Here is a 16,271-nt window from a genome sequence, read left to right as displayed (position 1 = left end):
TGACAGTATTATAATGTTGCCATCATACATAGGAAAGTTTTCTAGTAAATGACGATTGAATGTTACAAAACGTAAATTTTATTCATTAAAAAAATAACAATTTCTATGTCAAGCAAATACAATTCATTAAGTTTTCTACCTAAATTAAGTGTTCGAATTGCCACCCACCGACTTCTTGATACAATACGCAAGTCTGTGTAGAAATTCTTCTTGCACATTATGAATTATTTCTGGGGTAACTCTGTGTATTTCATCTATAATACAATTTTGGAGTTCTTCTAAATTATGTGGTCTATTAATGTACACTTTGGACTTTAAGTAGCCCCATAAGAAATAGTCCATGGGTGTAAAATCTGGGGATATCGTGGGCCATTATATCGGTCCTCGTCTGCCCACCTAGAAAAACAATTGTTCAGAAAATCTCGAAGAGGGCGCGCATAGTACGAAAAATGTTTTAACAGACTTCAAAAAATCCTAATAAAAACAACGATGCTTCAACAAAGTGTAAAAGTGGTATTTACTTATATTTCTTAATATAAACTTAGATCCTAAAAAATAAATTAAAATAAGGAAAAAGTCAATCGTTCTTAATCAACTATATATTAAAAGACACATTTTTTGTATTTCTACGCAGAGAGTGACTAAAGAATCAATTGGGATTTTGTAGCAATAAAAGTTATTATGTTCCTCACAACCACATGTATAAAGCTGTTAAATAATAGACAAAAGTTAAGAATATTATACTGTTTAAAAGCTATTTATATTTAAATAGTAATCCTTTTGAATTATATTAATCTTATTATTTTGGTCAGCTTACGCTAGATAATACCAATACCATTAATACTAAAATATCTATATCTCGATAACAAGAAAGGAAACTAGTAAATAATCTTTAAAACAAAAAAATATGAGCTCCTTAAATTTTGTTGTCTACGAACTAATCTGTTCGTAAAATTAATACTATTATTTTAAAATAATATATATGAGATAATAATGTAAGTAGATACCAATATATTGAAGACAGATTTTGAATAAACTTTTTGGGATGGATAGGTTAATAGTGTACCGGAAACATCCTGTATATATTATGCTATAGCTTCCATTATAGTTTTTAAGTACTTGGTTTTACAATTTTTACAAAAAAGCTCTCTTTGAAATGGACATAACCCGATTAAAGTAAGTGGAGTATTAAAGATGCTGTCAAGGCAAAATCCATCACAAGATACTCCTAGGCAGGGCTAGTTTAACTTTACAAAAGTAAAAGGTGCGTGACTAGTATTACGTCAAATAAAATACCTGTAAGTTTTTTAATAATATATAGAACGTTACTCATTAAGAATTCGGATTACATTAAAAAAAAATTACATAAATTTTGAACTGTTTTTTTTAACACTTGACCTACATTAGACACTTAATATTAATTATTGTTACGACTAATATATATTACATTTAAATTAACTTTATTAATATTATCGTTTTTATGATAACTACTAAAATATTCTTCGTTTTGCGTTTCAAATAAATTTTAAATTACCTATTTTAAAACTGCTATGTTTATTTCTATTCTCCGATCAAATCCGCTATTAAAATATCCATTTAGTATCTAATCTGAATCGAAATGTTTAATTCATCACTGTCATTCCGAAAACTGAAGTGGTGGAACTCAAGTCATGACATTCATCTTCCAATCCGAGTAGGCAGGAACCAGGACATAATTGGAGGTGTTACTGAACCTAACAATTGAAATTCCAAGGCCTTCTATTTATATAAATAGTGAGAGTAAACAATTTTTTGATCAATTAACTATCAACTTACCCATAGATTGTAGGAGTATGGACCGGAAAGAAATAGTAAGTCTGCTAAAATGAGGTCCTGTACATAATGTCATATTATTTTTGTTTTAAGGTAGTATTTCTACTGGCTTTGGCCACAGCGAGTTCAGGCATAGTGCCAACTCCTAAGGTCCTGGAAGGTCCAAGTAGCAAGACTACCATAGTCGGTCCAGATGGCAGCAAGATCTCAGCTTTCGCACCGGGAGGTAAAATATTATTGGATGAAAATGCTGGGCCAGTACTTCAAGGCGCCCCAGAAGTAGTTGCTATTGCTGGAGTAGCTCAACCTATTCCAGTAGTTGAAGATCAAGCTGAAGAAGTTGCTCCAGTAGCTGAGATCAAATCTGATGGTGATTCAGTTGCAGTAGAGGCCATCTCTACCCCAGTTACTGTTTCCGTGGAAAGTGCAGAAGCTGCTGATTTAATTAAAAGCGCTACAACTGATAAGAGCACACAGATCGAAGCTACCACTATCGCTGTGCCTGTATCTACTGTTCAAGTGTCTGAAGAATCAAAAACTGAATCGTTGGAAATATTAGAAAACGCGACTGATTCTCCAACTGTGGAAAAACTAACTGAAAATCCTTTTAGTGTTGTACCGTTAACTAAAGTTACTGAACCAGAAGTCGCAGAAGCTGCAGAACATCAGCCTCTAGTGGGTTATATAAATGGTGCCCCATTCTACGTTCCTCATTTAAAGGAACAGGATGGGGTATACGTCCCCGAGAACTTGTTTGAACAGGAAATTCTCGGCTGATAGAGATATGTGATAATTTTTTTTATTTATATAGACTGACTTTGATTTTTGAATGTTATTTATGAAAGTATAATTAAATTATTAAAAAATTTTACTTTTTTGAACAAAAAAAAACCATTTTCTGATTACCCAGTACATTTTCGTTTATTCAGAGAATTTTCTGAAGTTTAATTTCTTTTGTTTGATTTCATTGTCTAAAAAATAGTCTCAATTTATTATGAGTTATCTTGACATATAAGAGAAAACATTACTATTATTACGGTACTATATGTTAAAACAAAATAATAGGCATCAGTGGACATAATAAAAACTGTAATTTTTAGGCATTTCATAATTTTCAAAATAATTTAACAATATTGCAGATACATCATACTATCAACATTATTCATAGTCTGCTTAGAACTGTTATGTACATATAGTCATATATTAAAGACAACTCGTTTTCATTGTTAACCAATATTTTAACAATAATGAAGGTTTGGCAGCTACAATTTCGCAATTTTGGTACAAAATATAGTCGAAATAGTGATTTAACTTCATCAACTGTGAAGAGATTAATTGAAAAATTCAGGAAGACTGGATCAATTAGTGATCTTAAATCCCCTGGCCGTCCGCCAACAAGTCGTTCATTACAAAACATCGAAGCCCAACATCGATTATGAGACTGTTGCTGAGAATCCAGGAACATAAAATTGACATCGTGATTAAGAATTGGACATTTTAAGAAGCTCTCTATAGCGCATTCACATGAATGATTTGCATGCTTACAAAGTTCAAATGACTCAAAAACTGAAGACTACTGACCATGCAAAGCGAAGAGAGTTCATTGAATGCAATATTGGACAAGTGGATGCTGATTTTTCGAACATAATCATCTTCAGTGATGAGGCCATTTTCTTCTTGATGGCTTCGTTAATCGACAAAATTGTCGCATTCGGTGTTCAGAAAATCCACGAGTGATTGTTGAGAAACAAATGCATCCAAACGTCTCAATGTTTGGTGCGGATTTTAGGCTGGACGTATTATGGGACCATTCTTCTTCGAAAATGTGGTTGGTCCGAGAAACAATTCAATTACTGTATGGGTTATTTCCTGGTCGTGTAATTTCCCGTTCTGATGATGAGAATTGGCCGCTCAGATCATGCGATTTAACGGCGTGGGACTTTTTTCTTTGGGTTTTTTGGAGTCCTAGGTTTATGCCAACAAACTCACGACCACCCACGCCTTGAAGTAGAAGATTGAGCGCTGTATGCAAAATAGCCGATACATAACTCTATACTGTATTGGGATGAATCAAAAGTTTAAGTTTCAGTATTAGGATGAAAATAGATTAATGTCAAAGAATGACACAGTAAGAGTTAAGTAATAAATTTGAAATTAAGATGACAATTAGATGCAAAATGACAATTTAAAAATAAAATATAAATTTTGATGAAATATCGATCAAAATTAATGAAAGTGGTCATAAAATAAGGGTATATAGCAAAATAAGGATTAAGTAATATTGCAAAGGTTAAATTGGACATCTGAAATTAAAAAGTAATCTGATTGGTTAAATTAAAAAGGATAAGTTAAGAAAAAAATGTATTTAAAAATAAGAGTGCAGTGCAGTAGTAATCAAGGAGACGAGAAAAAAAATTAATAATAAATAAGACAGGAGAGAGGAGATATAATTGTCAAAACAGAAAAAGAATATTGTATAAGAAAAAGTTAAATAAATGAAAGAAGACGAAAGCAAAAGAACACGAAGCTGATAGTGAAAATCAGTAGCTGAGAAAAAGAAAGAAAATTTTCTTAAGGAGAAAGGAGAATACAAAATTGTTGTTTATCGTGCAGGAAACTATAAAGGAAAGAAAATAACAACAAAGAAAATTAAAGTTAGAGAAAAATTGTGTTTTGAAGAAAGAATAAGGGTGTACACGAAGTTTGACAGATAACTAAAGATTAATTATCAAATAGTTATATTAGTAACATTATTTGAATTGTCGTAGCTAAGAAAAAAGGAGATAAGGAGTAGGAGCTTTTAAGGCGAGTCGGGAAATTGCAGCCAGCAGAGCGATACAAGAGACAGAGAGAGGAACAAATTGACAAAATGGGGATATTGAGATTGAGACGAAAAGAAGGAAGAAGTCAGGACAGAAATAGCAGAAAGGAAATTACTACTTAAGAAATCGTGGACATTAAAAGAAAGAAAGGACGATAGATATGTATGTATAGGTAATAAGTAAATGTTAGTTTGTAGAGTAGAAATAAGTTATCGCAGGATAAAGAGGGACATTTCAAAAAAAAAATAGAAATTTATAATTTATTACGTCAATATAAAAATTTAAACACAGATTACAACAATATTATTTATTTTTTTTTAACAAAGTTAATTACAAGTAAAACCTATTTTGTGAACCGACTACTGAGATAAGACCTCATGTTCTATTAAATTTGATGTTTATTATTTATACAAAATTGACATAGGTAATCTAATTGTCATTAAAATAATCAAACGTAAAATAGAATCCCGTTTTAAATCTAGAATACTTTATAAAAAGCAAATAATCTTTAATTTACAATTTATATTTCAAAATCAAATTAAGTGATAACACATAAAAAGCTAGCCTGGTAAGTAAAATAAATATATATTTTCTAAAAATAATATTCAAAATTTATTGACATAGGTAATCTAATTGTCATTAAAATAATCAAACGTAAAATAGAATCCCATTTTAAATCCAGAATACTTTATAAAAAAACAAATAATCTTTAATTTATCATATTTCAAAATCAAATTGAGTGATAACAAATAAAAAGCTAGCCTGGTAAGTAATAAAAATATATTTTCTAAAAATAATATTCAAAATTTATAATTCCACTGACGCTCAACATTACATATTACATAGAACTACACAAACATTAAAAAACTAATTATCTTAATTGGAGCTTCACAGTATACTTTATGAATCAATAAAAAAACTTACAATCTTTAAATAAAGATCCGTGTTTTCTATCAAAATTACTTCTTGTGTAATTTTTGGACACCCTTTATATACTATAAAAAAAGTCATTTTATGTTATATATTTATATGCATTTGTATTATATTTGAATCCTCAATCTAGCATTAAAAAATGCGATTCTTTAAAGACAAAAAATTACAATTCAATAGTTTAAAGGTTAAATCTGATGTCATCAATATTTCCTCTTTAATTGCATACTAAAACCTAAATTATTTATACAAAAAAGGTCAAAGAAAAACCATCAAATGCGTCTAATATTTTCGCATTAGTAATAGTTTAAAGGTTAAATCTGATGTCATCAATATTTCCTCTTTAATTGCATACTAAAACTTAAATTATTTATACAAAAAAGGTCAAAGAAAAACCATCAAATGCGTCTAATATTTTCGCATTAGTGACTATCAGTTGTCAAATATTAGGTTCATAAAATTATACATATTTTGCTTTGCTGTTTATAGTGTGACAAACTCTTGCATTTCAGCAATAGGCGTAGTACTTATAGAGCTCAGTGTCGTTTGCAACATTTTTAAATCATACAAGTTTTAATGAATTTATAATGTCCACTTTTAAGGTCATCGAAAGTCACTAGTCCAGTATAATTTCTATACATATATCGAAAGCACGTCGTTTCTGTTGTATAATACAATGGGATATATTGGCGTAAGTACATACATATTTTTTAAATTTTTTAACAGAATTTAGTAAAATTTGAATATTCTTTTAAACCCAGTAACTTCTCAGAGCGCAAAGTTAACTGAAGCAATGTAAAGGAAAATGTACAGATGAATGACTCAAGTTTATTTATAGATTTACCAAAATTCGTTAGTGATGTCAATATAAAAATATATCAGGAGTATTTTTTTTTTGTAAAAAAAAACAGATATTTTCTCTCTTGATATGGGTGAAATAAATTTTATTCGAATTTGAACGTTAATTTATTAATAGTTTTATTACGGCATTCCGCAAATATCCATAGATAGCACTTTCTGTAGGTCACCATTAAATTTTTAACGTATATTAAAATTTTTGATGATAAAATAATTTTAACAGGATGTTAAAAATTTGATGAAACGTTTAAAAGCAAATTATTGATTATATTCAATAAGAAAACATTAAAATTTCTATATTCCATATTCTTCTTAGTCTATTAATCGATATATGGCAATAGTTTCTGGTATTTCCGTAACTTTAGGTATTACATATAGATTCTATTTTCTGTACACAATATACAGTGCTTTCGAAAAGTAACGAATAAATTCATTATTTTTTAAATTGAGAAGTTTTCGAAAAAATCCCCTGGCATGTCGATTTTGTTTTTAAAAAAGGCACTTTTCGATATACGACCCATATTTGTGACGTCATCGTTGTTCGAGATATGACGTCATCGACAATTTTTTTAAATAGCAACCCCCAATTTTGACCATGCCATTTGAAAGAGCGTGTCATTGTACATACAAATCATGAAAAATTATGGTGTTACATAACAAACATTTCAAGAAAATAACGTTTGAAGATTTTAAAATTTAATTTTCACAATACTGAAAATGATAATGATTATGTAAAAATCAACTAAATTAAATGTTCAAATTGCACCGTTGGCTGCTTGATAGTAGCCAAGACGATTAATAAATTCTTTTTGGACATTATCAATAACTTCAGGAGGTATACGATGTATCTCGTGACGAATTCTTGCTTTTAAATCTTCTAAATTAACCGGTCTAGTAACGTATACTTTGCTTTTTAAGTATTTCCACAAGAAATAATCTAGGGGTGTCAAATCAGACGATCTGGCTGGCCACTCAATCGGCCCCCTTCTCCCTATCCAACGATTCGGGAACAGCTCATCTAGATAAGCACGGACAGGTGTTGTATAATGGGGTGGTGCACCATCTTGCACCATTTTGTTTATAATATGACAAAGTTACTACTCAATAAACATTTCAAACGCACTGCTTTTGCCAAACAAAAGATAAGAACTAAAGAAATAACCCAAAAAACGAAAAAAACTATTTAATAAAGTACGATTTCAAGTTTTTATCTGACAGCAATAAAAAACATTCTCGGTCGCTGGGGCTACTGTCAGGCAACCATGATTTTTGACGATGCGTATGTAGAATGACACGCTCTTTCAAATGGCATGGTCAAAATTGGGGGTTGCTATTTAAAAAAATTGTCGATGACGTCATATCTCGAACAACGATGACGTCACAAATATGGGTCGTATGTCACAAAGTGCCTTTTTTAAAAACAAAATCGACGTGCCAGGGGATTTTCGAAAGCACTGTATATGTAACAATAATAAAGTATATTTACCAATGTAAGATATATTAAATATATGAAGACACATTTATTTCGTAAATTTTTACTGCAAAGCGAATATTCTTTACATTTCTTCTTCGTTTCATGTGTGTATTTGCATGCATCCTTACTAAAAACAAACTAAATTTTCAATAAGACATTGTAACTCAAATGGATCATTCTTATTTCGCAAATATTCTTCCAATCAAAATATTACTTTCAGTTTTTCCCTTGTGCCCAATATTTTCTTGTTCACGTTCTAATAAGAAAATTTTCCATTTATAATGCCAAATAAATTTAAATTCCAGTCTCCTAGTTAAAGATTATAAGGATTCACAACTTATTGCAAAAATACATTTTTTTATAATAATTTTCTGTCAATTATGTCGCTATTTAAAAATTTTGCAGTTGTGGTATTCTTATAGAGTTTAAAATTTAACGCCGATATAAGGAAAATAGCGAATGATAACATTAAAAAAATGTTTCTAGTGCCAAAAACGTTTTGTTTCTAAAATATATATTGTTAAATGTCTAGGACACATTGAGATGATTCTACTACTTTGTTACTGTTTATTAATTTCAGTTAATGTTTGTATTTGGTATGATGGAATTATTTTCTCGTTGTAACAATCACATACACCATTTTTATTATTAACCACAATACGAACAAGTTCAGATTTAGTTTATTTTTTTAAAATATATGTATATTTTATTATTAGCTGTTATAACAAATTAAAAATTCAGGGTTTTAACAAAACCGTAACGCAATAATATGCAAATATTAAAAGTATTCGTTTTAAAGAAATCCATCGTTTTGACGTAAATTAAATTACAATAGTTTGGTGACGGCAAAACACACCGTTGGATAGATTCTTTCCAACCAGAACATTTATACTTATTGATCTTTTTTTCGTAAAATACTCAATTATCTAATAAAGGTCCAAAATGGAAGACAAGATAGCCATGTGACTGAAATGGATATCCGTAAAATAATTCCGTAGTTGAAATTAAAAAATTAAGATCAAAAAATTGTTAATTCTCTTTTAACATTGTCTTCATTTTTCTACTTCGCTTGTGAACGGTGCTTTCTATAAGAAAAGTTCAAGAGGTGCAAAAGGTTTTTCAACTTAGATATTTCAAACTTCTCTTATTTCCATCATGTCTAATTTAATTTTCAATTTTACATGCATTTTTAAATTTGAAATCTGTAATATTGATTCTTGATTATTTATTTTTTTTTCTGCATCCTATATTTATTTATCATCCATTCTAATTTTGTCTTTCTTTATTCTGTCTTAAATTAACCAACACGTAATTTTATTGGCTGCAGATTATTTTTTCCGTTGTAATTATCTCTGCAAGCGGTACTACAGTTCCAAAGGAGAAGTCAGTTCTGGGCCTAACTAATGAAGCGGAACATTCGAGGATACTCGTTCAAGAGTCACATATCATGAAAGAAAAGAATTTCGTTCCCGATGGAGTGCTTCTACCTGACTGTAACATTTGCCCTCTGTGCTGCGAGAGAGAGTTTGGGCACAAATTTATGGACAAACCCGGATTCTCCCCGATACATGGTCCGTTTGGAACAAACGACTATTTATTGTAAGATCTAATTAAATGTTAAAAATGACAACTAATTCTTCTAAAAATATAAATTATATACCATAAGATAAATAAAAAAATTATAAAGATTAATAATTATTATTAATAAATGAATGTTGTCGTTAAATTTTTTTTAAGACTACGCAAAAAATGCAAAACAAATATCTCAAAAATTTGCAAAACCTTGAGTTTTTAACAATGCAGAATATTGCTAAAAAGTATAGTTTTTTTATATAGAAAATATTATTTTGTAAATTACCAGCAGGAATACTAAAAGTGGTCAGACTCTTGACGTTAACGAATACTGCATACATTATATTATACAGGGTGTCCCACCGGGATCTGCGTCGATCGATGTCTAGGATAGTACTTCTCCGAAAAATTTGAAAAAAAACAAATTAAAATACTCCTCATTAGTATAAAATTTAAACAATCCCCAGGCATTTTTATTTAAATTTTCGGCAAAAACTAGACACAACAATAATTTGACAACTAACTTTACAAATGTCAAGTTATTTCAATTGTTTTTAGAGTGTTTCTAGTCATGGCCAATTCAACAACAGGCCTGATGCGAGAAAAACTGTCAAAAAAAAATAGAAAATTGAAAATATCTTTAAAAGTAGTAATGGAAACCATAACATTGCTTCTATGACTTGAAAGGAAATTTAAATCTGCAGGGTGTCTCATTTAAGTTAACAAAGTTACAGCTGTTTGAAGTTATCGAAATGTAACAGCAACAGTGAAACACCTAGTATTAAATGTTTTAATTTGTTGGTATAGTATAATTTAGTGTTACCTATCCCCTTTACAGGTACCAAAAGTCCGCTTGATATCACGCTCCTGAAAAGAGCACTAGCATCTTATAGCGGTCGACAGCCGCACGGTTTAAGGCGTCAGTCCTTTAATCGTGTGCAAATTTCTGCCCGGGTTCGATTCCCGCGGCCGGTAGACCGTAGATTACCTATGCTTGTACGGAGGATTGGCACCCTCTGTGCAGGTATGGTAGGATGGAAGAATGTTGGCTTGGATCAATGTGAGAGATTAACACCGGTTGGTATTTGACCACCCCCCTAATTAATGAGGTTTTCCAGGTTTCCCTCATTCATGCACTGAATGGTGGTTAGGGCCTACCAATATAAGTCGTTCCTGGGCGCAACTGCGGCCTGCCTAATAATAATATGCCGCCTCCTCTCCCGCACAAGTCTCTGACTTATGGGCTAATTCTCGTAATTAGAATGAGGAGTAGAGATATTATTATTATTTATTATCTCCGCGGACCCTTGCATCTGTCAAATTTTTTCTTTAAATATTCTCAAATTCTATAACTTCTAGGGATAGGGAAAATTTAATAAAGTGACCCTTAAATTTCACGTAGAATCCGAAAATGCAATAATACATAGGGTGTCCCATTTAAAATAACGAAGTTGGTGTCGACTTCCGGTATAACCGGAAGTACTGGAGAGTTCTAGATATTTTAGTTGTGGTCGTCCCAGGGACATTGCCATGTTGCCAAATTTTCAAAATTTTCGCTGTACTTTGCTAGATATCGATCGACGCAGTTTCCGGTGGGACACTCTGTATACAGAGCCTTCATAATTGACTGAAAACCATGTGACCAATAATTTTGTTTGGAACAGTACTTTTGTTTCCTTCATGTTGGCAATTAAATTTCGGCAAAATTAAAAATTATTAAAACAATAAGGTCAAGACTACATTAAAACCCAATATTCTGTTTTTCTGTCTGTTATTCACGAGATTCTTTTCAACCAATTAACGATCGCATTACCTCAAGCACAGATGTATAATAACAGTTTGTCTTTGTTGGAAAAGTTTATCCTGTGTATTTTTCTTATGATTCATATTGCATACTAAAAGTACATGAACCAGTGACAAAAACCTTGCACTTTATTATTTTTTTATCGCATTTTCTTCGATTTTTCAATTAAGGAAATACAGTTTTTAAATCAATTATTAAATATTATTTTAGCATTGCGAATAGATCAATATTTCGTCCATCAGTTCAATATTAATATCATTACATTTTTCTTTATTTATAAAAAATTATTATACTTTATACTTTAATTAAATTATTACATGTCCTATAATGTTGTTTTTCATTACCTACGAAATCAGCAAAATCTATTACAGATTTGTCGAACTTTTGTTTTGTCGTTTTGTTTTGTTAAATAAAACTAAAAGTTATTTTCTCCTGTTTAAGAAAAATGACGAAAGGGACTTGTCATTTATTAAGTGTCCCTTTCTTCATTGGTGTAGGAAAACTACATTATGAATTCTAGATTTAAACTCACATTATAAGTTTTCAATTGTTTCGTGCAGATATACAGGGAAAATTTTCACGACGGGACAAGTGATTAAAAATGTTTCCAACAGACCTGCAAAATACGTGCAAGAGGGAGTCGTGGTAATATTATAGTACATTGTGTAACGAGTGGGGAAAAGTTGCCAATAGCGCCACGCGGACGCAGTTGACGCACGAGCGAAGCGAGTGCGGAAAGCGTCCAAGTGGCGCTATGGCAACTTTTCCGAACGAGTTGCACATACTATTTTCTATCACAAGTGCGAGTCGTTATGGGACTTATAGTGTAGGGGGTTAGATGCACGGAAAGTGCATCCAGTCCAGCGTTGCGCTATGAAAATAACCCCCTACACTATAGGTCCCATAGCGAGCTCGCGTGGTAGAAAAAAAAATTGTATTTCTCATTAAAATTTATTCGTATAAACTTTTTTCCGGAACTGGGTAATAAGACAAATAACACACCATTCCGTTTGGAGATGTCTTTGAGTTATCTTAAGAGTTTCTCGAGATATTTTATTCATATTTAAACTTGGATTTAGAGCATCTGGATACTAATTTAGGAGTAGTTTTAAGGGTTTACTTTCACAATGTCATCCTTATAATTGTGTTATTCCTTTCGGAAACATTATGTAATTAGGGCTTTTATTGTTTCACAAAAATATGGGAGTCGATTTAGGACCGCCTTATGTAATGAGTTTTGTATAATTATACTTGAAATTCTTCCGCTAAAAACTTACTTAATTATGGAAGAAGAGTCATACCATACCATTAGAACTATCATACAATACGATTTTTAAATCAAGTAGCAAACCCATTTTTCAATTAATTAATTTTGTCGTATATGCACTGATTGTGAGTATAACTGAGATTAAAATTTCGGTTGAATTAAACATGTAAGTCATGTTCAATTCAATAAAATAAATTATGAGGTGTATGAATTTCTGAAACCTTTCAATGTGAAAATATGAGCGGTGGATTAAATACTCTCAAAATGAGAATCCTTAATAAAGTATATGTGAAAGTTGAAATTTGATGCGTACAAAAACGCAAAACACTAAATGACTATTATTTAAATATAAATAAAATTATTTCATCCTCACTCACTTCGTATACTATGTGGTTATTTTGGTGATGCATATATTGAGACCTCGGTAACCATAAGACATAAAACAAACATTAAAAAATATTTTAAATCTTTGTGTTACCAGACCAGCTGTAGTTATTCGGATGTTAAAGATGAATTGACAGAAAGAGACTTAATTTATTTACCTATGCTTACGAATTTTTTAAATATGTACAAAAATACCAACACTTGGTATTTTTGTACATATTTCAAAAATTTGCACACTTGCAAAGATTTTTACTGTGTATTCAGATTTTCGTCTCTATATTACGGTTTCTATAAACTATTAACACTTCCTTATTAATTATATTTTTTCTTACGGATAACGTAATGAATTATATGCTAAATAAAAATAACTTTTTTAAGCTTTTCAGCAATGGATCATAGGTACAAAAAAATTAATGACATGCCGAAAAAGACATAAGAAAAAACCGCAACAAAATTCGTTGCACAATGTTGCTGTATTCAAGTTATTTAAGAAAATCGTAAAAATAGAAGAATCAACTGTCTTCCGTTAAAAATATCTCGAAAATCTAAAAAGTTAGTCTCCGTCTGCTAGCCTCACTAATTATCTAAAACTTTACCTGAACTGTTTTGCTGTCTATTATAGCTTTTAAGGTACAGGCATCATAAAAATGGTCCACCCGATATAATAAATTTTAAATAAACAATTTTATAGCAAATGTACCTATTTATATTTATTATTTGGGGAATTGTAATAGTTTTATTTTATCGGTAGGACAAAAAAGTATTAAGTAAATAATACCTATTTAATGAGCCTAATTTATTTATTAATTTGATACTAATTTTTTAGTGAATGAAATAGAATCGATTAAAATACCTTTCAGTTTAGTGAAAAAGTGCGCCCACCTGTAACTTTAATAACTGATGCCACACTAAACATTTGCTACACTGAGAACTAAACGGCTGCTCCCAATTGTCAAAGTAACCGTGTGACTAATATGAAAGTACCAAATTGTTTTAATATAACAAAAGATACCAAGTTTAAAGTAAAAGTAATATGCGGAAATCTTCCTCAATTGTAATTAATTACTAATGAACCATGAAGGTCTCGAACACTGTATAAATGATTGTTACCGAAATATTTTTATCAATTCAGTCGACGCAAGAAAAAGTAAAAGCAACATGAACACCTACGTGAGTATTTTTATTACTTTATTGTTACTTACCACAATGCCAGACTGCAATTCAATCAGTTTAGTTATTAGTTATAAATAATCATTTTACAAATTCTGAATTAGTAATTTTATCTTTACATGTTTTGTAGATTAATAGTTTACTTTTAATTATAATAATAAAATGAACATATCTCATTACATCAATTTAGTAACCTTATTTTGAATTTTGAGTTGTATTTTTCTGCCTCTTCTATTTTTTAAACCTTCAGTACTGGACCAGGACAATTTAAAAAAATTTATTACTTTTTTAAAAAATTGTTGATCCAATTTCTTTTAACTTTTTTGCAAAAATATTATGGCAAATAACTAAGCATGTTATTGATATACTTATTAAAATTAAAACTAAAAAAATTTTTTCATAGTTCGCATAGATTTAAGCAAATGTTTAGGTTTGAAGTAGGAAGATAATAAGTTGTCTATTAATTCCCATTCACAGACTTTGTTCACCTTCGTCGTGGCTTTGTCTGCTGCCAGCGCAGGCGTCATCGCTCCCTCAGCCGCAATTATTCAAGGACCCAGCAGGAAAACTACCCTGGTCGGTCCAGAAGGTAGCGTCATTTCTGCTGTAGCTCCCGGTGGACAAATCATCACCGAAGAGCACCCAGGAGTAGTAGCCCACGCTGTCCCATCTCATGGTCCAATTGTCGCTGCACCAGTCCACGCTGCCCCAGTATACGCCGCCCCAGTCCATGCTGCCCCATTCGCCGCCTCTCCAGTCCATGGTGTTCACGCCGTAGCTCCTCAGGTCATAGCTGCTGTTATAGTTGATGATGTTGCAGCTTTCCCAGCCGGTGCTGCCCATCACGGAGCTTCATTTCTTCACGCTATCCCCGCTGCACATGGGGTTGCGGAGGGTCAGTACGTCCATGACCACGCCGAGGCTTTGTACGATGATGGTTCCTACAAACCTCATCTGCACTAGTTTGGTGGAGGATTGTTCCACGAAAGAAGTTTGCCAAAAATTTATTATGTATTGATATAACCAATAAAAATTATTAAGATAATTTTGTATTTTACTTTAAACATCTAGGCTGTAACACTAAAATGTTTTAAAAATGAATGAGCGTTTTTCTTATCCAAATTTTAAAATATTTTCTGTTACAGATATGTACCCATAAAACTCTTGTTTTTAAATTAAAAAAATGCATTTTTCGAAAATATTTTCCTACAAAAAAAACGGAAGAGCGTTATAGCAAAATTTATTAAATTTTTAATTAATATATGAGACCTAGAAAAAAGGAGAAAAAATATTTCTTTGGGGTAACTTAAACAGTTAATAATTGACTTGTATTGACCATCAAATCAATTAATTGTTTCACTGTGTATAGGCTACATTTTCATAATGAATATTCTATAAACATTTTATGCGTGACGAGTTTAATGTTTTTAATAATCTTTAAAAAATAATAATAATGATAATAATGTCTTTATTTTCGAAAATTGTACAAAGCAAAATACAATTTCACCTACATAAGGCGAAGTTTAGCCAATGGCTACTCAACCTTATAAAAAATCTAATTCATATTAAATTATTTCGGATGATGTCTAAACGTATACAATGCGTGCAAAAAAGGCATATAAAAATAAAATAAAATGTTGCAGGAGCATAATTATTAAAATTACAATATTAAAATTAATTGACAAAAACAAAATTTAGAAAAAATGGATATAAAAGATAAAATAGGTTAGTCATATTATAAAACCGAACACAAAAAAAATATCACAGAATAAAGGCAAGCAAGTTACTGCATTTTGAGGAAATGCAGTTTACACATTTTTTTAAATTGAAGAAGTGTTGGGTTTTTTAATATATTGTCTAAACTGTTGTAGAGTGTGAGAGCGTTGTAAGAAAATGACCCACAGAACATGGATGTCCGATATCTCGGTAATGAAAGCAAACCAGCACCGTAGGTACATTAACAGAGATTTTGTCTAATAATTAATTTTTGTCGGAGGTATGAGGGTTCAGAGCTATTTATAATTTTGTGAACAAAAATAGACATATGATATTTAAAAAGATTATCTACGAGGGGGAATCAAATATAAACGGTAATTTTACTATTTAGCTTAGCACGTAATTCCGATCTAGAGGATTCGATGCTCGAGTGTTGTTTGGTTTATGAGGATGGGGGAAACC

General features: G+C 30.9%; 2 protein-coding genes across 3 annotated transcripts; both read left to right on the top strand.

Annotated features, from left to right (window-relative positions):
* The first annotated feature begins 1,816 nt into the window (after nucleotides 1-1,816).
* LOC108904815 lies at nucleotides 1,817-2,642 on the top strand. Its single transcript, XM_018707494.1, has 2 exons — nucleotides 1,817-1,850; nucleotides 1,906-2,642. The coding sequence occupies exons 1-2, from the start codon at nucleotides 1,833-1,835 to the stop codon at nucleotides 2,587-2,589; spliced, it is 702 nt and encodes a 233-aa protein (XP_018563010.1). The 5' UTR covers nucleotides 1,817-1,832; the 3' UTR covers nucleotides 2,590-2,642.
* A 3,570-nt stretch (nucleotides 2,643-6,212) lies between these two features.
* LOC108904825 lies at nucleotides 6,213-15,111 on the top strand. Of its 2 annotated transcripts, none has more exons than XM_018707506.1 (2): nucleotides 6,213-6,255; nucleotides 14,571-15,111. In XM_018707506.1, exons 1-2 carry the CDS (start codon nucleotides 6,241-6,243, stop codon nucleotides 15,054-15,056), a joined length of 501 nt encoding a protein of 166 aa, XP_018563022.1. In that variant the 5' UTR covers nucleotides 6,213-6,240; the 3' UTR covers nucleotides 15,057-15,111. The 2 variants fall into 2 exon arrangements, with proteins under 2 accessions (XP_018563022.1, XP_018563031.1); XM_018707515.1 differs by lacking the exon at nucleotides 6,213-6,255 and adding an exon at nucleotides 14,056-14,093.
* The last annotated feature ends 1,160 nt before the right edge of the window (nucleotides 15,112-16,271 follow it).

The sequence above is a fragment of the Anoplophora glabripennis genome, unplaced genomic scaffold (genome assembly GCF_000390285.2).
Source record: "Anoplophora glabripennis isolate ALB-LARVAE unplaced genomic scaffold, Agla_2.0 scaffold8, whole genome shotgun sequence".
Classification (NCBI taxonomy): Eukaryota; Metazoa; Arthropoda; class Insecta; order Coleoptera; family Cerambycidae; genus Anoplophora; species Anoplophora glabripennis.
The sequence above is the reverse complement of the archived record's forward strand: the minus strand, read 5'-3'. Positions and strand labels throughout refer to the sequence as shown.